Source organism: Etheostoma cragini, chromosome 24 (genome assembly GCF_013103735.1).
Source record: "Etheostoma cragini isolate CJK2018 chromosome 24, CSU_Ecrag_1.0, whole genome shotgun sequence".
NCBI lineage: Eukaryota > Metazoa > Chordata > Actinopteri > Perciformes > Percidae > Etheostoma > Etheostoma cragini.
In genome coordinates this window covers 9,452,503-9,478,439 of record NC_048430.1, presented here as the reverse complement: position 1 = coordinate 9,478,439, position 25,937 = coordinate 9,452,503, and the positions used below count along the sequence as shown (strand labels likewise).

Below are 25,937 nucleotides of genomic sequence, written 5' to 3'. Positions count from 1 at the left end.
TGAAAAGTCAGTGTGCAAACATTGGAGGTACAAGTAGCGCATCGCTACGGTGACGGCCGCAATGCGCCCTGTCACAGTACAGTAGCCTTTTTTTTGCTATTTCATGGGTCGAACGTTTCCTGTAGCTTTTCACCAGGTTTGCACACACTGCAGAAGGGATTTTGGCCCACTCCTCCACACAGCTCTTCTCTAGATCAGTCAGGTTTCTGGGCTGTTGCTGAGAAACACGGAGTTTGAGCTCCCTCCAAAGATTCTCTATTGGGTTTAGGTCTGGAGACTGACTAGGCCACGCAAGAACCTTGATATGCTTCTAACAGAGCCACTCCTCTGTCATCCTTGTTGTGTGCTCCGGGTCATGTTGGAAGACCCAGCCTCAGCCCATCTTCAATGCTCTAACTGAGGGAAGGAGGTTGGTCCCCAAAATCTCGCAATACATGGCCCCAGTCATCCTCTCCTTAATACAGTGCAGTCGCCCTGTCCCATGTGCAGAAAAACACCCCAGAAGCATGATGCTACCCCCCCATGTTTCACAGTAGGGATGGTGTTCTTGGGATGGTACTAATCATTCTTCTTCCTCCAAACACGGTTAGTGGAATTATGACCAAAAAGTTCTATATTGGTCTCAACTGACCACATGAATTCTCCCATGACTCTTCTGGATCATCCAAATGGTCACTGGCAAACTTAAGACGGGCCTTGACATGTGCTGGTTTAAGCAGGGGAACCTTCCGTGCCATGCATAATTTCAAACCATTACGTCTTAGTGTATTACCAACAGTAACCCTGGAAACGGTGGTCCCAGCACTTTTCAGGTCATTGACCAGCTCCTCCCGTGTAGTTCTGGGCTGATTTCTCCCCTTTCTTAGGATCATTGAGACCCCAAGAGGTGATATCTTGCATGGAGCCCGAGTCCAAGGGAGATTGACAGTCATGTTTTGCTTCTTCCATTTTCTAATGATTGCTCCAACAGTGGACTTTTTTTCACCAAGCTGCTTGGCAATTTCCCCTTAGCCCTTTCCAGCCTTGTGGAGGTGTACAATTTTGTCTCTAGTGTCTTTGGGCAGCTCTTTGGTTTTGGCCATGTTAGTAGTTGGATTCTTACTAATTGTATGGGGTGAAGAGGTGTCTTTATGCAGCTAACGACCTCAAACAGGTGCATCTAATTTAGGATAATAAATGGAGTGGAGGTGGACATTTTGAAGGCAGACTGACAGGTCTTTGAGGGTCAGAATTGTAGCTGATAGAAAGGTGCAAATCGGCTGTGGCTCAGTGGTAGAGCGGTCAACTGCCAATTGGTGGTGCAATCCCTGGCCAAAACTGCGCCATCGGAGTGTAAACGTGATCGTGTGTTCATCTGATGAGCAGGTGGCACCTTGTATGAATGGTTCCTGGATTATGTAAAAGCGCTCTGAGTAGTCGCTAAGACTAGAAAAGCACTATATGAGAAGTGTCCATTTACATTACAAATCTACTAATAGTTGAGTTGTTTTGTTTTTTGAACTCAAAAAAGTACACAAAACAACATACAAGTGTAGTAAATGTCATTTCTCACTTCCACCCCTGGGAATAATGAGTTCAACATGGGTTTTGTAGAACAATGTAACAGCTATAGTATTTATTAAGCTTTGCTACATCAATTATAGTAGATTCCCATTTGTAAAATGCAAACATTTGTTTTTTTGGGAGTTGAGAACATGCTGTAATAGGATATATTAACTGGAGCAACCTGGGTAAGCCTGGTTTGCATTAAAGCCAAGGAAAAGCTCCCTTTTAGGCAGAACCCATTCCATTAAAGGTATACATACAGTGTTTACACCTCAAAAATGCACCGATGACATCATTTTAATAATAATGCATTTTAAAATAAACACCCTAACCAAACTATATTGCACTAGATATATATTTTCAAGTCTTAGTTAGTCCCCTGGGTGCTCAGCATGCTTGCATTATTATAGTGTATATTTAACTAAATTAAGCTAAATGTTGGTAAATTTAGCCAGTGTCTCTGGTACTGTAAGATAATACTGCATGACGATAACTATTTCAGAGCTGAAAAAAGATGACAAAAGACAAGATGTGACAACAAAATGAGAGTGAGAATGAGTGTTTTTTCAGTGCTTTAATGTGCCGACGTACAGATAGATAAATGCTGATTACTGACATCTCTACAATGGCATCAAAAACATGCCCCCACACACACACACACACACACACACACACACACACACACACACTTTTGCTCTATCTGACTAACACACTCTTCCCCTGTCATTCAGACACACACATACACACTTCCTAAATCCCTATGCACATCATTAGACAGTGTTTCTCTCCAGTCTACTGGGAGATAAGGCATAAAACAGAGCTGTCTGTTTGTGTGCCTCTACTTTCAGTAATCAAACAAATGCTAATATCTACGAGTCAGACTTGGGCTAAAACATACAAGGAACCAGCACGGGTCAGACACCCTGGAATCAGAAACACCAGATATAACGTTTTAAAGAATAGTTGTGTTTTTGTAGCAAGTTCATTTAGTTCCCCATATAAACTGAGGTGCCTTAGACAAATAATCATATTTACCCAGAACCACATTGAAGTGCTTCATTAAAAATCAAAGCATGTAGGCCATTTTTTAAACTGGTGCAAACAGATTTGCATTGTCATTCAGAATCAGAGACTCATAATTAAAACTGACATGACATTGATTTCAGGTCCTAATTAAGTGCATCTGATTGTTCCTGAAGGCGCAGCTATGAGAAGCTAGGGTACGTTTGTTTGTATATGTAGTATTGTCACTTTGAATCTTGGATAAAAGATGTACAATGTTAAACTTCCAAACTGCTTTTAAACTGCAAAATAAAGCTGTAAATCTTTGATCAGAAAGGGGATTCATCTCGTTTAGAGTGTTTATGTGTCTGACGGGTAAATTAAGAATAAGCGGGCTGTAACACCACACTGTAAATCAAAATGTTCATTACATCAAATATCAGTTTCAGAGTTACTGCAGACAAATATTCCGCACAAAACACATCAAAACAAACGATAGCTTTTTTTTTTAATTGTCATTTAGTCCTCCCATTATAATAATGGGGATGTTGGAAATGATTCATGTATATTTTAACCCAGATCTGTTACAGTGTTAGTGCCTAAGGCTCCTCTACACCACCAAAGCACAGAGACGTTTCTAGGTAGCAAAAACACCCTCACTAAGCTGTGATCATACAGTATTGAATATAGTAGTAGTAGTTGACACCTGTCTTCCATATCGAATATCACACTGGTGGTAATTATCTCTGTTGCACGGTTCCTCATTGTGTCAGGACTTCTGTTTAACTCATGGAGTAATAACACACAGCTGACACAAAGTGTTTCGTCCATGACCTGACAGAAAATCTGGTGAACCAACAAAGCTAAACACTGATTAACCAGAGCCCTACCACTGTACAGTGTGAGCTGTGACATCTTTCAAACTGATAAAATACAGAAGAGCAGGGTCACATGCTTAAAAAAAGCACCCGCTGACCCATATAGCTGGTATGACTAATGGAATAATGGCCGTCTCACTGAGTGCTGTTTCTGCTTTTACTCAGTGCCAAATTAAAAGACGGGTAAACTGAGACATCCAGTCACAAAAAAAAAACATAAAAGCAGTGAAGTTCAGGATTTTTGTCCCCTCAGAAGACTCAACGTTCATGGAACATCAGTACAATACTACTTCCTAGAATATACACTGTGAAACTCACAGCATGAGGTTTAACTCAGCCTGAAATGGCTTGTTAAGTGAGATTAAGTGACATTAGTCTCCACCACATCTGCACACAAGTTTGTTTAGTAACGCTTTACATTGCAGCCTACAAATTACAGTGTACATATTTGGGACATGCAGGATACCAATGACAATATGAACATAATAAAACATATGGATTGTAGTAGTGGTTACCTACTGTAATACGTGGTTTGGGTTCTCCTCTAACATCAGTTTTTTTACCAGATAAACTATTAATGTTCTAGAATTTATTCATTACACTATATCTGTATGTAGTGGTAAACAGGTATATTGGTACACCTGTCTTCCTGAGCTTGAATGAATAGTGTCTTTCCCCATGGCATCGATAATTTATACCAAATTAAAAGAATAGTTGGACACTTTGACATCATACTCATGCCAACAGCCAGTGTGACTGTACGGATTAAACAATCAAGAAATAATATGTTTTTGTTACTGAGTTTTCTAAGTGCTGGTAGGTCAATTTTGAAATTCGGACAGAAAAAGGATAACCAATTACAGTCTTCATGCTAAGCTAAGCTAACAGGTAGCAGCTGATGGCTGAGCCACATTTAGTGTGCAGATATGACAGTTGCATCTAACTAACTATTGACAAGAAAGCCAATTTCCCAAACTATTCCTTTAATAATGATAAGTACTCTGTATTCAAATGCTTTACTTTAAATGTTCACAATTTGTTGTGTAAAAATAACAACTTATTTCAATATCAGTATGGTGACTACTTTTTCTTGTCTTATTATTGAGGAACAATATCACTGTACCCTGTAAATGTAAATTGTAAATAAGTATTCAGTTATTTTAAAAAAAGAAACACTTATAATGAAATTTATTTTTAAGTCCAACTTAAACACAAAGTTGTCTCTCCCTACTTCCCTACTGGTTTTCCTCACTTCAATATGCAGTGATTATAGTATTGATACTCGTAACTTGTGGGCTGTAATATAATGCGTTATTGATATCTCATCACATCAGATCTCAGTCGTTATTAAACTTCAATGAGCTGATTTTAAAAGTAATACTGTTGTGGTGACAGGCAAAACTTCAACATCTACAGCTGAGGAAATGATTTTGTCCTTGGTAAACATCTTTTTGTCATTTGTTTGTATAAAATAAATGGACTTCTGTCAGCTGCATGAATCGTGTGGCGTCTGCACAGTTCTACATTTGTTAAGGTGGCAAGGGGGCCAGCCTGGATTCTATTTTTGGTTAATGGTTCCTTGACAGCTGCATGGTAAATAGGTGACAGTGGAGAGTACAGACAAGACGCTGCTTGTATCTCCAAAATATCATCTAAATATTTCTTATTTCACATTCCATTCCACTCATATCCACTTTTCAAATTACAAAATGGGTTTTGAAGGGAGAATAGAGGTCACAGGGTTTGAGAAGTAATTCAGCACATAGGTGAGTGTGAATTTACACTTTATCTGAGAGAAAACATAAATAGGGTTATGAACAATGAAAGCCAAACTTAGCTTGTCTAATCGCCTAATAAAATCTGCATAGAAGTTACAATATTTACTACTCCATCCATATTTACACCCAGACATTGCACTGGACTCATGGGTACCATCCAAACAACTGATGATCAGAGTGGAGAGTGGACAGGGGAAATTAGATAAATTCTTGAAAGCAGTGATTATCAAATGTTCTTTCTGAATGTTTGCTTTGATATAAGATAAAGTCTTACTTTTGTTTACTGTATGTGTCTATATAAATCCTAGCAACCATATAATAACATTGAATACTGACATTTGACCCTGGCTGATGTTGACATTTGCCTTTCCTGTGCCAACAGATGCATGCCAGGCTTGTTTCCCACCAGAATCTGCACAGGGTGCAGGGCAGATCCCTGACATTTACTGTAGGAAAGGAAAGGAAACAACAGTCTGATGTTAATGAAACATGGTCTGATATTATCAGTAGATACACTGATCTCATTTAAAAATAGTCAGCTACAGTGGTTATGTTTGCATGCACACAGTAATGCATTGATTCATCATACTGATATTTAGGGGAATGTCTAATTGTGTCCTTTAATGTCCTTGTTATCATCAGTTAGTTATCGTTAATATATATTTTATTATTATTTTATTATTAAGTGCTTACTGACTAAAATATTACTGTTGCCACCAATGCATCTCTTTTACCAACACATAATGCAAAAAAGGGTAAAGCTAAAGCTCACACTTCCCATTCACCTCCACCTGAGCTGGCTACTTAAGTTTATAGAATGAGGCAAAGGTGTACATGAAGTGGTGTCTATTAAAGTCATGGTTCTCCATAGGTGTTTTTGTGGTTTTACCTTCCTCAGCTGAGTGCATAATCATCTCATTGCACTCAGAATGCATATCCTAACTCACCTAATATATTCATGCTCATGTTAGGATGCCCACTGAGAGACTGTAACTGTCTGTAGTGTATAGCAAACACACCCATCAACAAACACAATGCAGGTAAGCTGGACCAGAGAAGGAAGGATTCTCCAAAAATCACAGTGTGGAAAAATGTGGCTCATTGGGAGTGGAATCAAAATTTAGCAGACCCTTGAAGGCTGCTAAGCGCAGTCTCCGTCTCACACCTCAGACCGTTGATAATCAATCATGGCAGCTGCATGGGCACACCCTGTGGGTTGCCACGGTAACAGACAAATGGGTCGATAACAGAATATTGAGCCGGTGTCTTTATTTAATTTTCCCCTCTTACCTCCGCCTCATGAGGGATCTATCTGTCTTATTAAAAGTTATGAACAGCAACGTTCAACATTGTAGCGTCTGATCCTCTTTCATGTCCTTGTGAAAGTTTAAGGGCTCCAGAGGACTCTGAAAAACAGAATGCCATAATGATGCGCCGATGGAGTTGGAGTCCGGGGGTAGATTTCAGAAGCTCAGCCCGAGGCTTTAATGTTGACAGATGAAGATACATGTGCATTTGCATGTGCATGCATGCATAAACATATGGTAAAAGCCTCCCAGTGTGACATCCTGACTCCAAAGTAAAAAGGTCAATAAGTTGAGTTTTTAGTAGTCACTTGCAGTTTAGTTCACAGGGAAGAAAGAACAGAGGCGCAATCCTCATAAACCTCCATCCTTTGTTACTACAGGGTTGTCAGTTGTACCCTGTCACAAGTCCTAGGATTAAACTGGTAAGACTCTTTCTCAAACACCAAGCCCTCCCCAGGACAAACTTGGTGACGTTAGGCCTGTAAGTTCAAATATGCAGCCTTAGCAATCCCATCTGTTATTTGAGGCAAGAAAAGAAATCCCCAATTCTCCATTCAAATACAATGTATACTTTATAATTACAGTTCTTGGGAACTGAGCGGTTACAAAAAAAAACTTTAAAAAAAACCTTGCTCGACTCCTGACTACCTCTAACAACATGTAGGGTTCTTGGCTTGCATTAGAGCTAGTAATACTCCTCGTAGTTTTTGGGGTTGAGGCAGTAGAGGATTCCCCCACCGAAGGAGAAGATGGTTCCTCCCCAGGCCAGGCCGTAGCCCCAGTTAAACTCATGGTAGATTCTCAGGTTGATGCTCTCGATGAACTTGATGGGGTAGAGGACCAAGCTGCAGGCCTGGAGGACAACTGGAGGACACATGCAGACCATAAGTTCAAGTAAAATTTCTTAAAGGAGACATATTATGCTCTTTTTCCATTTCATACAGAACTTTAGTGGGTTTATACTAGAACACGTTTACATGATTCAATGTTAAATAAAGGTTAGGTGGGGGTCTTTTTTATAATGTCACATTAATTAAGTTATTGACTAAAAAGTAAATTCCAAGTAAACTTCCTCTCATGTGTGAGATTGCTGTTCATTAACTACAGTACAGCGTTTAACACCATAGTTCCCTCCAGTCACAAAGCTCAAGGACCTGGGATTAAACACTTGATTTCCTGACAGACAGACCAAAGGTGGTGAGGGTGGGGACACATACGTCTTCCACCTTCATCCTTTACACCGGAGCACCCCAGGGCTGTGTTTTGAGTCCCTGCAAAACACAGCCCCCCCTTTTTTAAACACTATGAGGGTAAAAAAAATGAGACACAAGCACTTAACTGCCCGAGAGTTTGTGTAACAGCTCACTGTTTACTGCAACAAGCTCCAACACAAACCACAGTCCCTCCGTCTTTTTTCTTTCTTGTGAGATGAAGCTGCGGTCAGAAATGTCGAGATCTATAAACGATCTGACGGAAAACAATAATTGTGAAACACAAAGTCTACTTGTGCTACATTGTTGGGTTAATAAACCCAATGTCCCAATAATGGGCCCTTTAAATGCCACTCCCACAACTGCACAACCTTATGGGGGATCGGCGGGTAGCATTTTTCTGGTCTGAATGGGCCCTTAAGGGATGGAGGGGTGAGCAGAGGGGGGGCGAGGAACATAGAAAGATAGATGTTCAAAAAAGGAGGAAAAAAATACATAGATGGCAGTGGAACAAAGATGAATACATCAATCGTCATTTCTTCAAAGGGAATTCTTCCTGGGGGAACATAAACAAGCCCTTGCACTTTCCTGCATGGAAAAAACAACACGGATTGGACAAATATTAACACAGATGGTGTGAAAACGGTCTTAAAGAGGTAGTTTTGTTGTCAAGAAGTGTGTATTGATCTATATTTCACAGAGTGTTCCTTTATAGTCCATCGAAACACACTTTGCCTTGGTGTTTGGCTTCTAAGATATGGTTAAGAAAGGTTGTTTGTGTCTCATTACGGTGAAAACAACTACATTTTGCAGTTTGTTTTATGTTAAGCTCTACAATGATACATCAGAAGCACCACTACTACAATACATACGTTTTATTATATTCATATTGTCATTGGTATCCTGCATTTCCCAAATATGTACACTATTGAAGTATTGATTATTATTAAATCAAAGCAGTGCATTTCGACTTTTTGCAAAGTAAAATAGTATCTGAGCACATTTTGTTCCAGTTCCAATTAATGTTGAGTGTTGAAAAAGATGTAAAACATAATCTAGTTTTACCAAAGTCTTCAAGATTATTTATGCTAGGATCAGCTTCCTAAATTCAGAACGGGTGAAATGAGAATTGATAGCCTGTTCTCACGGCAGTTATGCATTATTTTGATATATTAATCCGTCAACAGGGACAAGATTATCTTGTTTATTTTGTGGCGGTCATCATGAAATGAACAACGGCCGCCGTTGTATATGGTTGATTGCTATCCTTTTTATAATTATATTTGAATAGGCAGTCAAATATCAATACAAACATCGGAAAAAGATTTAATTCCAAGCCATTTATTTATTTTCAATTCTCATACAAGCTTTGAAAGTATTTTTCAGGATAAGAAGACTCCCGGTCTATGAGAAATCAAATAGCTTCTGTAAATCTCTACACTATCCCCTAAATAGGAAAAAATCCTCTTTAAAAGCTTTATCTGACTTCTGTGGTTTGCACAGTTGAATTGAGAATACAACCCATCCAGCTTTGCTAAATGAAACATTTCATGCCTAAAATAAATACATTTACCAATTATTCATGGTAGTTAGATTGGGGGAAATTGTGGAAACTTCGCAGTTGTCCAATTTGAGGTTAGAGATGGATGGGGAAATGAAAGGGACAGGCGTGACGTTGCACTTTGTCCCTGCTGGGTCTGACTCATAAAAATAGGATTTTCTCTAAATGAGTATGAGGAAGAGAGGAAGTGTGTGTGAATGTGTGTGTGGATGTGCTGTCTGTGTGTCTATTTAATGATTGTCATTTGATATCACATGTCAAATGCATGTCAGTTTTCAATGTGATTACCCTGCAACCTTCCAGCTACCTTTTCTAAATTAACTAATTAAGTGTGTGTGTGTGTGTGTGTGTGGGCCAGGTTTAGTTACATTTGTGGGGACCAAAAACTGTGGATACAGTGTAAATATGGGGACCTGACAGCTTTGTGGGGACAAAATGCTGGTCCCTTTAACGTTAAAGAGCTTTTTGAAGAATAAGACTTGGTTTTAGGAGTAGGGTTAGAGTCAGGTTATGGTTTGGGTTAGGGTGAGGGTTAAGGTTAGACATTTAGGTTTGATGGTTATGGGTTAGGGTAAGGGGCTAGGGAATGCATTATGTCAATGACTGGTCCCCACAAAGATAGCCAGACACGACTGTGTGTGTGTGTGTGTGTGTGTGTGTGTGTGTGCGTGTGTGTGTGTGTGTGTATGTGCGTGTGTGTGTGTGTATGTGTGTGCACTCACCTGCAGCAAAGAGCATAAAGGCGACGGGTGCGTAGAATCGCCGTCTTGTGCCGATGCACACGGCAACTAGAGCGACCAGAAATGACATCAGCACCAGGGCTCCACCTCCTAGCAATAGGGCCAGCGTAGCAACCTGCCAGTCTGGAAAGGTGAAGGAGAGAAGGAGGAGGAGAAGAAATGAGGAAGGAAGACCAAGGGTAGATGGAGGAAGGAAGACAGGGAAAGTGGTAAAAAAGAAGAAGAAACAGTGAGTGAGCACAGGGAAGCAACATGTGAATGTATAATGTAGAAACTTCAGAGACCATTAAGGAATAAATGCCACAAAGTGAAGGCGTTAGGGGCCAAAAAATGAAATGCACAAGACCTTGAGGGTGACCTGCGTTAGGCAGAGGCAAAAGAGACATATTATTTTATTTGACATATTATATCACTGCCCTTTACTACCATCAAGTATGTTGATTACAGGGAGAAAGAGTTTGGAGGTGAGAAAAACAAAGGAGTGAATAATAAAATAGGAAGGAGAAAACAAGGAGTAAAGGAGAAGAAATTGCTGCAAGTAGAATTAAAGATGGAAGAATTAAGGGTGGTAAAGAGGGAAACAAAAGGGCAGAAAAGACACAATGAAGCGAGGGGCAAATAGGGGGAGAAAAGGAAGGAAAGCATATGAAAAAATGATAGAAGGTGAAAGAAAAGAGAGGAGGGTGATATGAATCAAAGGATAGGAGGGAAATAAGTGAGGCAAGATGACAGGAAGAGAAAGATGAAGGAAGGTTGGATTCAAGGGAATCAAGGAACAAAGGAAGACTGAGAAAAAAAGGGAGAGACAAGAGAGAGGAAGAGGGGTTAGGTAGCAATGAGGCAGATAGCGTCTCCGATAAGCAGATTTTACAAGGACAAAGAAAGGGTAACATGCAAATAAATGCCAAAAGGAGGAAGAAGCTGAGGGTGATGCTGGTGAAGGTAAAGGAAATAAGGGGGGAGAAGGGAAAAGGAGGTAAGGAGGGAGTGAAGGGGCTGGGGACAGAGCATCCCTGAGTGAAAGTAATGAAGAGAGAGAAAGAGAGAGAGAGCACTTAGTATACCTGAGCTGACAAAAAGCCTCGGCTAAAAAGCTTTACTGGCGTGCTATCAAAAATCTGCCTGCATTTATATGAAGGGAGCACGGCTTGGTGCAAACTGAAATAGCACATTCAAAGATACATGCTCTCACACACACACACACACATGAATTGTGTCAAACTCGAGATTTGTAAGTGTTACATATACATACACAAACTGTTCATTCCTCGCTAGTTAGCCTAAAGCTAATTTCAAATGACAAATACAGTCACAGTGACAATAAATATATTTACTGTAATGGCTGATACGATGCAGAGCATCCCTCACCTGGTGGGGTAAAGATGCTGGTTGTATGCAACACATTTCAGATTGTGAAGCAGTTGAACACTATATATATAATGCTGTATATTGTAATATACACCAGACCTACATTTTTGTTGCTGGCCAATGCATAATAACGTTGCAGCTTGAGTAGAACTCAAGAAGCTACGTATCTCTTGATGAGCATGCCAGTGTAATTCAACCTGGGCAGTCAAGAAAACTCTCCCAGCTATCCAGGCCACCCTGTATGACATCGTCCACCAGTCGGAGGACAGAGGCAAAATATATCATTGATGAATATTGTTTTGCACATCTCACACTTTTTGAGAATTTATTCAGAACAACCAAATTCATCTTGGATAAGCTACAGTCCCAATATTGATCTCATAGCAGATGATCTGGCCCAGTCTGTAATCACTGCCATCTCAGAAAGGCAGAACAAATGGAAAGATAGCTCAGTTGGTAGAGCGGGCACCAATATAGCAGTTCACTCCTCAATGCAGTGGGCTTGGGTTTGACTCTGGCCTGCAGACCTTTGCAGCATGTCATTCCCTCTTTCTTTCCCCTTTCATTTCTTCAGCTGTACTGTCATAAAAAGCCTAGAAATTTCCACAAAATAATCTTTAAAAAACACACTCTTTCTATCCTGTTGGAGACATATCTACACACACAACCCATCCGCAGACAAGTTGTCCTCACTGATTCCATAATGATGGATGGAATGAGGAAAGCTTGTCTGCAGAGCTCTACCAGACTCACCAGCTACTGCAGAGAAACAGGGACAAACCCTCACCAGCCCGCAAGAGTTCCTTTCCACCAGGACGCCATTCAAAGATGCATTTATTGACTTGTACAAACCATCGCATCAGTAAGCTGTAAGAACAGTAGTTCTTCTCTCCATCTTATACATACACATATATCAAATATGACTTGAGGAACAGTGGGAGCTATTGAACCAGTAACCTGGCACTGTTGGCTACAAACACTGAGAGAACAAGGGTCCAGGACAGCTTCAAAATCAGTGATGCCTTTGCACTCAACCACACACCACACACACATAACAGACGCATTGTTTTCTAAAGATGTCTAATGGCACAGTAAGCACTTTTTCCATTGGATTAGCTTTGTTTCACATGGAGAAAAATCCAAGCGAACCAAAATGCTATTAGTACAAATCAAACAAGAGCGTACACTCCGCTTACTGGTCAGATGTGTCTAGGGCGGGAACAAGAAAGTAAATACATGAAGAAGGTCCTGTATTCTGGACTTTTATATCCATAGTCAAAAGTTAAATAATTTTCCAGACATTGTTTCTTCCGCTCTACTCACCAAGACTTGACTCTGATGGCGTCTGTCTCCAATGTTAAGGGCGGCTGGTTCAATATTCAAATTTCATTTTTTTTCTTATTTCAGGAAGGCAAATCAGTACACTATATAAACTGTTTGTGTGTGTTATGTTGGTTGAGCATCTAAACACAACACACTGTTGTTTTAAATAATTGAATCAGAGTAAGCAATCTTTCACATATGTAACACCCTTGCCTTGACTCTTTCTGCAAACTATGGGTGTTACACATGCTCTGATTATCACAGATTGCAAAGCACAAACCTTAGTTGGGTCAGGTTGGATCAAAGTCTCACTACAAAGGAACCGTACCGAAGCACACCAGAGTTCATTTGTAAACCGCTTGTTTTTGTCCGCAGTCTGGAGTGTGGTATCTGTGTTAAAGCTAAAGTGCATAGTTTCTGTCTCCTTGATAATGAATTATAAGTAATGACAACAACACTGTTGTTGCATCCACATGATACAAGCCTTTCGTAATCGTGCACCACTCCCGCCCCTTCTCCACACATTGCTTATGACCAAGAAGGACACGGAGGATTAAAAATATGATCAACTCTTCAAGATACATATCCATACTAAGAAATTCAGAGATAGTTTTGTGGGGCTGATAGTCTTAATTAGCCTAGTTGTATCAACTCATGTGACAATGGCTTGAATGTAATTCTTGTTCATTATTATAAAAAAGTTACGCACTAAAGCTTTAACACCTGCCCAAATGTGTCAGCGTTTTACAGTACCAATGACAGTACGCATGGCATTGTATTTGTGCTGTTATTCTGTAGTTGCCGGTTTTGGCCCCTAGAGTTGGGAATCTCTTGGCACCTCACAATTCAATTAGATGCTGATTCAGTGGCCAACGATTGGATTCTAAACCGATTATCGATGCATCTCGATGCAACAATTTTTCTAGGTACATTTCCATCTGTGATTTTTAAAAATATACATATAAATCTGAGTAAAAGCAGCTAGGCAAAGCTTAGATTTTGACATACATTTGTCACACACAAGTTTTAATAAAATGTTTTGTCTACTGAGGTTTTTATTGTGCAGTCATTCCATGCTCAAGCCTTAAACATGTGTAAAAGTCATTTTCTCTTACAGTGATCTTCCATGTCAGAGGCTCAGTCGTGTTTAAAGGTGGAAAATTGGCTTCTTAGAACATGAAACATGAGGTGGTCAGATGAAATGTGATAGAGAAGATGAACAGCCTTTATGTGTTTTGCCTAAATATTTTATGTATGTCCTTTAGATCATGTGTATACATACATCCTTTTGGCCATTTTATACCTGCATTTTTGCCAAGTATGTCAAGTTGTTTTCCGTTATCCCATGCTCTATCAGTCAATCTGTTGTCTGATTTGAACTTGACGGTAACTTTTAAATAAAAATCAACACATTTTAAATCTATTATTAACTTCCATCTCTCTCACTCTCCATCAAGCATTCAAATTGTTCTAGAAAGAATTGCAAGGGATCTAAGAATGGATTATTTTTCCCACCCCCGAGTGGCCACAGTGGTCGCTTTAGCTAAAGTTAAACAGTTTCATTTGAAATAAAAGTGGATGGTCATAAGAGCTAAAAAGGAATAGTTTCCTCTATTTTAGACTCTCAGTGTGCCATTGTTCAATGGCCAAAATTAGTGTGCCAAAGTTCACTTGAATTATTTGCAAAAAAACGTGTGCAAATCAATTGGAATGGATTGATTTTATTGTAAAATCATCATCTAAACACACACACACACACTCACACACACTTACACACACACACGTGCACAAAAAATCACACACACCTAATCATCTAATCCACCTTGGCTAAGAAGGAAAAGAGAGTTGTTATTCCACATGTCTACTGTGATTAGATGGGATGCTGTCAAATTGGCCTGGCTCATGTAAGCTGCTGTAAAACCTGTTTCTGCACTACACAGCAAAACTAGATGTGCAATATTACAAAATACATAAATAAATAAAATAATTGCTCCTAAAAGATAAACTTCAAACTTAAAGATCTGGATAAAACATCATTGAATCGCATCTGAAGCAGAAATGTAGCTATCAGTACAGATGCACAGTGGCTGACATCAATGGTATACTGCAGGTCTATTACTGTAACGTGATGCATTTTTTTATCTTGCAGATGTTTAAGTCGTGTAATTTACTGTCCTGGTGTGGTAAAAAGGCGTATGAAAGATTGATGGTGGAGGGGAGAGATAAGGAAAAATGAGAGATTAAGAGACAGAGATAGAGGTGAAAGATGAGATGCAGAGGTGGATAGTGGGAGGCAGAGAGGAAAGGAGGAAATTAAAGAAGAGAGCAGAAAGTGAGTAGAAGATATTGAGGGCTATAGAGCAGAAAGAAAAGGAGGGGGAATAAAAAAAGAGTACAATCAAAAGCAGTTTGTATTACTTTGGAGCCCCCCTGGGGTCAGTTTAGAGAAAGACTATTTGCGCACATTACTTTTACGGTTTTGCAATCAGTGCGCACAAATTTAACAAACTATTTAAAGCTTCTTTCTTCAGAGAACAAGGATATATGATAAGTTACGGCACGGATCATTTCAGTAAGTGCCTCCAATCCTGTGTTAACATGCTCCAGGGCCCCCAGCCTCCCAAATAAGCCCCAGTTAGTGCTTCTCAGGCTGGGTATCGACCTCCAGGGGCCCTTTCCTCCCTCCTATCCCCAACTAAGTGCTTCTAAGTCTGGGTCTTGACTTCCAGGCCTAACACCCTGCCTCCTAACCCCAACTAAGTGCCTCCAAGCCTGGGTAAAAAGTGTTAAAATATGCTGCAGGGGTAGTTTTTTGGAGGATAGCTGTAAAAGGTAAATCGCATTATTAATAAAACCAAGGGCACTGATTATGAATTCATACAAACAGTTTATAAAACCGAGGGCACGGATTATGAATTCATGCAAAGAGTTTATAAAACCAAGGGACTGTTTAATTTTTTCATCTTCTAAAGTGACAAATGCCAAGCAACCCACAGTTTTCCATTTTAATGATGCTGCTGATTAGATTATTTTGTGGACAAAATGTTTATTTTTAACAAAGTATTCCTAAATTCAATTTCTATTTTCTAGGTTTTGACTCTGCACATGTTTGCATCTGTTCGCTTCATATTTTAAGTGAAGCACTTTAGGCAAAAATGTATGGATTTCCCTTGAAGTCAGATCCACAAAAGCAACTACAGTAAGGCAATTCTGTTGCCCAAAAAGTTGCTGTGTACAAGCAATGCAATAAGGGCAGATGTATGAAGGTTTAGGATTCCAACAAAGCCCTCAGGAGACTCGGGTGGTTTAGTAAATTCATATTTAACTTCCTTCAAAGTACAGAGACAAACAATTTGACTTATTTAGGTCGGATATCAGTTGCCTTGGCCTTCCTTTGGGTTGGCATTTTAACCTCCGGTGTTTTTCTGAGGACTATGGTTAACTGCTCTTCAGATCTCTGCAGAGCACCAGACAGCTACCTAGACTATCTGTCCAATCTGAGATTTCTGTTGCACGACTAAAACTACTTTTGAACGTACACATGTTCCACCAGAACAAGTTCTTTCCCGAGGCTGTTTGCTCCGCCTACCAGAGTATCATTAACTGCCGTCTCTGCAGCCTCTCACTCTTGTGAAATTTATATGATCAGATGTGCTGGAAGATGCTAACCGGCATCTGTCTGTTGGTGTTTGTAACACAGCGTTCAAAGTCGACCCCTCCTCTCTGGCTCAACGAGTCAGAGAGAGAGAAAGGACGAGTGAGCGAGCTAGAGAGTGAATGAAGAGATGGAGCGGTGCTGGCACGACAAAAGTTATTTTCTGTTCATGTTTCTTATTTTCTGTTCTGTTTTAAATTATGGTTCCATTCTAAAGTACAAATATGAAGGAATACCATGCAGGAAGGTGTCATATTGACTTTTTGTGAATGAAGAGCTGCATCGTTTCGGATTTGTGTGTTTCAGTCAAACAGTCAGAGCCCAAGAACGCAGTGATGTAAACGGGCTGGACCCCATGCGCGCTGTTATTGGCTGTTGGGCATACACTCACAGAAGACCCAATAAAACAAGAGAAAAGACAGGCAGAGGGCAAGGTCTCTGTAGAGTCATACATCGGCAAAATGTATTTAAGTAAGCATTACTCTCTTACACTAGCTTGACATTATTGGCCAAGTGCATCCTATTTTGAATGTAATGTTTTCTATCACTACCATTACAGTTGCTCACGCAACTGTTGCAAATACCTCGCCCCCTCGTTCTCTCTCTCAAACAAACGCACGCACCCACACACATACACATTCACATTTATCAAATTTCATAATGGATACATTTATGCAACTGTAGAATTTGCCGTATGTACCCTATCAATCCTGCCTCTTTCTCTCCCTTGCACACATACACACACACACGTTGGTGTATGCAACTTGCTAATTAGTTTCCTTTAACAGTTTCTCACACACAAACACACACACACACACACACACACACACATAAATACCTCTTGCTGTAATGTGACTGTTTGCCATGTGATAGGATTACTGCACTGTCACAGTGTTTTCTTTACTGTAAAGCCGGTCTAAGCAGTCACACTGATTAGCTGCTGTATTACCTTGGGGTCCTGTCAAAAACAGATCCCACCAGTCCTGTAGCTGCACATGTAAAATCAATAGTACAGTGTAAACATACGGTGCATTGTTGTCATTTTAACATGATGTTAAAATCCCAACAATGTACTGTAGCCACAAAAGATTAATGACAAATTAATGACCAAATATCCAGATCCAAATAATGGAGAAATATATGCAGATTGCAGAGACCTTCATGCTTTTACTGGGTTAGACTCTTTCCATTCTTTGTCTATGGTTTGCATTAGCCCCTTCGTGTTCCCTGTCGCTTGTATTTCCTGTGACGCTCATCACCCTTCACGATGCAAGTGCACTATCACTGCAATAAGTAATTTGATTATCTAATTAATCATTTAGTCTATAAAATGACAAAAATAGCTTTAGTTAGATTAATTACCCAACAAAGTGATTTCTTCAAATTTTGTCTGACCCACAGTCCAAAACCCAACCCAACTTCTTCTATATACAGGTTTACAGTTTTAGGTCTTTACAGGTAAACTTAGTGTAAACTACAGACAGTAATAACCCTGTATAGTTCACACAGTGGATATAAAACATTTGAAGGTCATATTTCTGCTTATATTTAATCAAATTTTTTTTTTTTAAATGAAGATACCACCAGAAGAATATAATTGTGTGGAGGACAATTTTGTTCTTTTTTTATAATACGTAATAACAATTTAGAATGGGTTTATTTTAAGACTTTAACAGGCTTTTTATGTGCTGCCACATGCTGCTGCTGTGATACTGCTCTGTAAATGCTTTAAGAAAACTTGATTAGCATTCACCAAAAAGGATTGTGTGTGTTTTGGCACATGCACATCTCATCGTGCCTCCAGTGTGTGTGTGTGTGTGTGTGTTTGTTTGTTAGTGTGTGTGTGTGTGTGTGTGTGTGCGTGCGTACGTGAGTGTGTGAATGGCAAGTGGGAGCAACTGTATAGGTCCCTGTCTGTCTGTCTGTCTGTCTGTCTGTCTGTCTGTCTGGATGCCACATCATCTCCCATTCCTCGTTCAGCCGCTACAAATAGAACAACGTCTCTGGGGGCTCAGCTCACTGAAAGGAGAGACGGAGCCAGAAGAAAAAAGAGGAGGGAAATGGAAGGTCTGGATAAGAGAGGAAAAGAGGGAGAGAAGAAAAAGGGGGAGACTTGACCCAGGAGAAAATGGAAAGGGGCACAAAGATGGAGAGGGCTAAGGAGAAGGAGGCTGGTGACATTGCAAAGGGAAAATGATTAACATTGGAAATGTAACAGTGAAGAAAAGGAGAAAAGGGAATGAGGTACAATCAAAAAGGAGATGAAAGAAAGAAATTGGAGGAAGGTTGAATATTGGGATAAAGACTTTCATTCATTGATGAGAACAGGGGAAAAAGGCTGGGGAAGTAAAAGCAAAGGATGGATCGATAGACTGGTAGAGAAAGATCAGAAGGGCAGAAAGCGAGGAGGAATTACTGTAATGGAGGTTTTTAGGTCTTCAGTGGTGACAACTCTGTGACAACAAAGACAGATGAAGGTGGGTCCGAACTGACACTATTTTCCACTACATTTGTTTCTAATCACACCTGGCTACCTACTTGAGTACATGGGATTTACCCCTAAATGTGCAAAAATATCACATGCAAAATTGGCTAATAAGCTGAAAATGCTCACCAATATTTATAATTCTAAACCTTATACAAACACAGTGTAAGAAAAGAGGAAACATGGTATGGTTTACTTGCTTTTAGTGATGGTTTCTCAAGCTGTAATTAAATCCAACAGCGAGCCTGGGACATCTTTGGTCAAGGTCAGGTGAATGACAGACTATAGCACATCTTTTGTTCTCAGTCATTTGTTGTGCTTCGGGTTCATTTGAAGATGTTGGTGTTGCTTTTTTTTTTTAATATCTGAAACAGATACTTTGTTTGAGCATGAAATCTGAGTTGTAGAGCAACAAAGGAAAAGATGAATGTGTGTGTGTGTGTGTGTGTGTGTGAGGTGTCAATAAGATGTTTCAACTGAAGCAGTGTCAAATTTGCCAAATATGAGGGAATTCAATTCCAGGAGTTTCGTGTGGAGTTCACGTGATCTCGAATGCAGGTTGCTGGCCGATTATTGAAGTTTCTGTACTGTCATCAATATCAAAAATCCCATGGAACAACTGGCTTCATTTATTTTTTAAAGTAAAAGCCATTTGTCATTGTGTTACATGAATGTTTTATGGCTTTATTCAGACGGATGAGAGGACATTTACAGACAGAGCAACATGGCACCAAATGTGATATGGCACCAAATGTCTGGAATGAATTTCAAAACACCTTAAATCTAGAATCACTTCCACATTTCAATACTTGGAAAACCTTTTAAAGTTAACTCTGACTGAACCGTGTAATTGCTTTTAACTAGGTGCCCTTTAAGTTGTATGTCTGTATTAAGCTTTAAGTCAAGAGTAATGTCTTGTTTTGTGTTTAGTATGTACAGTGTATGCATAGAGATTTGTGGTGTAGTATGTAACCTTTGTCCTGTCTTATATATATTTTGAAATTTTTTTGCTGCCAGTTTTGCCCAGGACTCCCTGGAAGAAGAGTTACTATAATTCAATGGGACATGTCCTGGTTAAGTACAGGTTAAATTAAAAAAAACTTGGTGGCACTGCAGTGAAAAGCGTGAGTTTTGGAGGTACTTTTATGAAGGAAGAAAAGTAAATGTGCTGTATTTATATAGCGCTTTTCTAGTCTTAACGACTACTCAAAGCGCTTTTACATCATACCGCGCGTTCACCATTCATATACATTCATACACTGTGACCGAGGCTGCCATACAAGGTGCCACCTGCTCACGAAATAAACACTCACACACATTCACAGTCCAATGCACAGCATCAGGTGAAACACTGGGTTCAGTGTCTTACCCAAGGACACTTTGACATGGGACTGCAGGGCCAGGGATTGAACCAACAACCTTCCAATTGGCAGGCAACCATTCTACAGCTGAGCCACAGCCTCCCTAAGTAAATTTAGGATCTCTCACACATCATCTCTCCTCACTAGTAATGGACTGTAAAACTTATTTTGTTGTTTAAAGCTTAATTAATGGCTGACATGAGTGTGAGGGACTCATAGTTTCATCCTTTATTAGACAATTCTGCTGCCTTTTCTTACGTGTGACAAACAGCATCCAGCTGCTGGAAGCGGGGAGCTTCAGAATAGGTGGATAATATTCATTTAAGCAGCTTAAAGTTGTGAGTCATTTAATTCCTTTTTGTTTCTTGCTTGATATTCAACATTTCATACATGCAGCTGACATGAATAAAAAAAATTAGGGAGGAAGTGCTGGTCTCAATTTATTTATTCATTATTATAGGTTGATCTTACATGAGAAAAATCTCCCCAATGACCTAAAACACAGGCGTCCTCATGGCCTTATGTTTGTGCCATGTTCATGTCATATTGGAGTTATCCATCTTGTAAAACAGCATACATCCAAATTCAAAATATGACTGGGTAACTCACGTTTTTTGCAAAAGCTCCAAAATATGAGGGCAATATCCTAGCAATAAATAATAAAGAAAAGTCTCAAAACCAACCACACACACTGTAGATGCCTTACGTCAGCCAATATAAGTAGATTTAATTGAAACCTCCCATGACCAATGCTGCAAGTTCATCCATCCCACATGATGTGAACGTGGGATTCATGTCCATATGGAGACCTTTGCTGCATGTCTTTCCCCAGTCAAATGTCAAATAAAGACATACAATACCCCAGTACTACACACTATTATTGTACCTGTATCAGTTAACAAGGAAACCAAATTGCAATTGCAACAGCTGGTCTTTGCACAATAGTTCAATAGTTCTGTTCTATCATATTCCTCAAAGTGAGATCCTGCCTTTATGCCATGGTTTTTCCACCTTAGTCCAAGTAATTAAAAGCTTTGCTGTGCATGTTGTGAACTAAATATCTCTTACTCTGATTGACAATCTGTCTCTGCATACAACCGCATTTTGCTTGTTGTTTGCATGGTTATTATTTGTGTGGAGCTGGTGGGTGTTCCTTTGTCAATTTAACCAACATTATTATTTACCTTTATTGGTTTTCTTTTGGTAACATAAACATATGTGCCATTTGGGCACAGAACATCCAACATTACATAACGTGACAGGGGGGGATTTGTGCGTTAAGTAGAACAGCAGTTACCATATGTGCATCACGCAGAAGAAAATATAAAGATGCAGTCTGAAGATAGGGGGGGGGGAAAGCTCTTGATAATGGATTCAACGTGACAAAAGGAGGATTTGAGCATTAAGTAAAATCGCAGTTAAAGCACATCATAAATAAAATTTTGAAGATACTGCAAAAAATAGGGAAAAGACATTTCTAATTAAAAGTATTCAAACTTATTTTTGCGATTTATATGAAACCAGGTCTTACAGAGGACACATAGCACAACATTTTTGACCAGTTCTCTTCAAAGATATCAGCTATGTTCCGTAATTTGAAAGTAATTCTCTCCATAACATATACTGTATGTTGTAAATTATATCAATACACTCATTTATTGATGGTTTGTCTTTCTTCGGCCATTTTCTGGTAAAAGCCTTTTTGCACCCCACTAACAACACACTCAAAAGGTATTTGTCTCGCTTTGTACAGTACAGGCCAAAGGTTTGGACACACCTTCTCATTTAATGCATTTCTATGACTATTCACATTGTACATTATCACCGAAGGCATCAGAACTATGAATGAACACATTATGTACTTAATAAAAAAGTGTAAAATAACTGAAAACATGTCTTGTATTCTAGTTGACTGACTAGTGAGAAGCTGCATCTGCCCATACAGAAGCTGAAGTGCTGGAGACAGCAGCAGATATAGATGGAACTGACCAGATTGAAGAACTTGAGTTATTGTCTCTTCAGAGAGTGCACAAAAAAGAACTGATGACCATGTTACCCACCACACTCTACATCCGTTTGCACAGGGATCTAAAGAAGATAAGGATGATCACTACCCCTCACCTTCAGCACTCACAAATCAAATCAATTCACCCAGACACCAAGCGAGTTAATCCCCACTTAGTTTCAGTACACACACCCCATCAAGATTATTCTGGTAAGAGTGAGGCTCAGTCACAGATCATCAATAGGAGACCGATGTACAAACGCAAGGACTCACAGTCTTTTCACACAGATCTACCACAGCAGGGAAACTATGACCGTCAGCATAGTATTCTCCCTACAACAGCGGATCTTGCCAAGTTTCTCACTAAGAACCAGCTGGTTTCCTCAGGTTTGACTCAGTTTGATGACCTACAGTACCTGAACATTACCAAGCCTGGAGAGAGACTTTGACAACACAATTGAAAACTTTGAGGTGTCAGCAAGTGAAGAGATGGATTTGCTTATCACATGGTTAGGTAACGAGTCAAGTGAGCAGGAACTCAGAATTAAGTCTGTCAGACAACCATCCCTTGGTCTCAAAATGTTTTGGGAGGGATTAAATGTATGGATCTCCAGAAGCAATAGGGAGAGCTTAGTTAAGTAAAATAGAGAACTTTCCCAAGATTCAAAATAAAAGCAGTCAAAAACTTCAAGAGCTGGCAGCTCTACTGATCAATTTAGATGTTGCCAAGACAGATGGGTACTTGCCAGGGCAAGCTTACCTTGATACTGCAAGGAGATTCCAGCCCCTTACTGCCCTTTTACCTCCAAGACTGGTACATGTCTCACGGGTTAAAATTCAAGATAGAATATGGTGCTTCTTCAAAAGGTTCATATGCAGGGGAGCTGAAGAGAGAAACAAACCCTTTTTGAACCTGCTCACTCTCTCTACAACCTCTTACAAGAAAGACAACCAAGGTCAAAATAAACCTGTCTCTGTACATAAAACACGCATATCATCATCTAATATTTCGTTGAATATCATGCAATCTAAAATGGAAAATCCTGACAGACATATCATATCACTAATGCATATCAGACCTCACACACTGAAGAAATGCAGAGGGTTCAGGAAAATGAGCCTTGATGACAGAAACAAATTCTTGAAACCGAACAATACATGCTCACTGTGCTTCTACTAATCAACAGGCAAAATCCTGTGAAACACCCATCAACAGAGAATGACAACCTCCTCACCCATTCCATTGAGGATATATAACCTTGCTTCAATACATGGAACAGGGGTTCTTCCAAGATGACACAAACAGCTGGGTTGTTCCTCTCCCTTTCAGAAACACTGAGATGTCTCTCTAACAAAAGAGACTATGCTTAAAATCGTCTGATGTCAATGCAAAATATGTTAGAGAAGAAGCCTGAAATGAAAGTGCACTTCATTGAGTCCATGCAAAAATGATTGATAATTGACATGTTGAGCTTGCACCACATGTTGGTATCGCCCTACCTTAGGAGTTTACCGCAAAACAATGGACAGATCCGTGTGGTGTTTGATTCCACTGAACAGTATGATGGAATCTCACTGAATGAGATGTTATTTTCTGGGCTAGAACTGAACAACAGCCTCATTGGAGTGCTTTGCAGATTCAGAAGGAAACCTGAGGGAGTGACTGCAGATATTCGTCAAATGTTGGAAACAACCCATCACCCGCAGTAGCAATCTCTTGGCCTGAGGAGGGCAGCGAAACATCAGGCCCTTTGTTCAGTGGGATTTCTGCGTTGACGATGGCCTTTGATCATTTGCAGCAGAAGCTGATGCCATTGATATTGAGTTTAACATTGTGCTAAGGTAGCCTCAAACCGTAACAAAGCGATGAATGCATTTCCAGCAGGGGAAAGAGTAAATTATATCAAAGACCTCAACCTCTCTGTCGACACAGTCAGAGCAGTGGAGTTTTTTTTCCATAAGAGCTGAAACCAGCAGATCAGGGTCCCGGTATGTTCCAGCTGTCAAACTTGCATGGCTACATGGCTGACTGGACCAGCTTTCTTGACAAAGCCAGACAGTTCAGAGGTCAACACTGAAAATGAGACGACATACGACCTTGTAGATCCAGATTCTGATGCTGAGATTCGTTCCTAGGTAATATGCCTCACCACACAAGTTACTGAAGGCAAACTGGGCTCAAAAAGATTTGAGCATTTTTCAAAGTGGAGCTCACTTACCAAGGCAACGGCCCACCTCAATGCTTCTCACTCCCATCAGGCAATAGCAGCTATGTGGGCTGGCACTAGTCTTGGCCAACTGATGTTTTGTGAACCATCCATCCATCTTAAACCGCTTATCCAGAGTCGGGTTGCGGGGGCAGCAGCTCCAGCAGGAGACTCCAAACTTCCCTTTCCCAAACCACACTAACCAGCTCCGACTGGGGGATCCCGAGGCGTTCCAAGGCAAGTTTGGAGATATAATCCCTCCACCTAGTGCCCCGAGGCCTCCTCCCAGCTGGACGTGCCTGGAACACCTCCCTATGTCCACACGTGCAATTCCCAATGAGGTTATAGAAACCATAGTTTCCTCAAGCTTCATAAACGCACTCAGGAAATTAATCTCCATCAGAGGCCATGCTAAGCAGTTTCGATCACACTGTGGGACCACATTTATTGGAGCAAGTAAGGAGCTGAAAATGAATGCCCAAGGTCTCTATGTTTCAAGCATAAAAGACTTCTGTAACAAAGATGCACCTGGGTTTTCAATCCTCCTCCCCACTCCTATATGGCCGGCACTTGGGAGCACATGTTTGGAGTTGCTCAACAGATTCTAAATTCCATGCACCTACAAGTTGGACCTTTAAAACTCACTTGTGAAGTCCTAAGCACCTTGTGAATGCCCAGCCATTAATCCGTGTCTCCACCGACCCAAAGGTGGTCCTAGCCCATTCTAACCCCTTTCATGCTGCTGACACAGAAAACAAATGTATCTTTCTCCAGACAGTAACTTCTCAAAAAGAGATCTGCTTAAGAACCAGTGGAAGAGAGTTAAAGCCTTGGCAGAGACATTCTGGCTAGGTGTCAATGAGAATATTTGACCATACTCCAGTGTCGGCAGTGGTGGTGATGAGTCAGTAACAGAGCTACAGTTGAGTCAGGTGACATCATGGTGACCATGGGTCACACAGTCCAGAGCCTCCTGAGTGCAGACTGGTGAAGTAGCACCTATTCCCCTGGACAGTCTCTGATTTAAAAAGAACTTGGGTTAATATGGATATAGTGGCACCTTTCTTATTATGCCAGACGGGGAGTGTAATGGAATTAGTGTAGTGGTTTCTAGTGGTTTAATTTATACAAATACTTTTCTAGTAACGCACAAGAGATAATTGGTAATTGCAAAGATACTTACTACGTTTATATTTTGTGTTGTTTTTTGCAGTTTACAAAAGAAAGTTATATTTTCCTTAATTAAATCCTGCCAAACACAACAACCTTCCTTGAAGAATATAATGCTGGAGAATATAATGTTAAGTTAGCTGTATAGCGGAAGAAACCTTTAGTGAGGACAGTATATACCCAGAGTCCTGCTCCTACGTTTTTCCATAACATGTACAGTATGTGTGTGAGAAGGAAGGAAAGAGAGGAACTTCTGAAAGTAGTGTTCACAGAGGGTCAGTGTGTGTGTGTGTGTGTGTGTGTGTGTGTGTGTGTGTGTGTGTGTGTGTGTGTGTGTGTGT

General features: G+C 40.1%; 1 protein-coding gene across 1 annotated transcript in view; it reads right to left on the bottom strand.

Moving 5' to 3' along the window:
• Positions 1-2,088: 2,088 nt before the first annotated feature.
• LOC117939173 (transmembrane protein 47-like) overlaps positions 2,089-25,937 on the bottom strand; it is a 27,873-nt gene continuing 4,024 nt past the window's right edge. Inside the window, exons 2-3 of the mRNA XM_034864238.1 lie at positions 10,005-10,145; positions 2,089-7,374 (exon numbers count right to left, since the gene is read on the bottom strand). Of these exons, the coding sequence (XP_034720129.1) occupies positions 7,196-7,374; positions 10,005-10,145 (320 nt within the window). The 3' untranslated portion in view covers positions 2,089-7,195. The remainder of the gene's footprint in view (positions 7,375-10,004; positions 10,146-25,937) is intronic.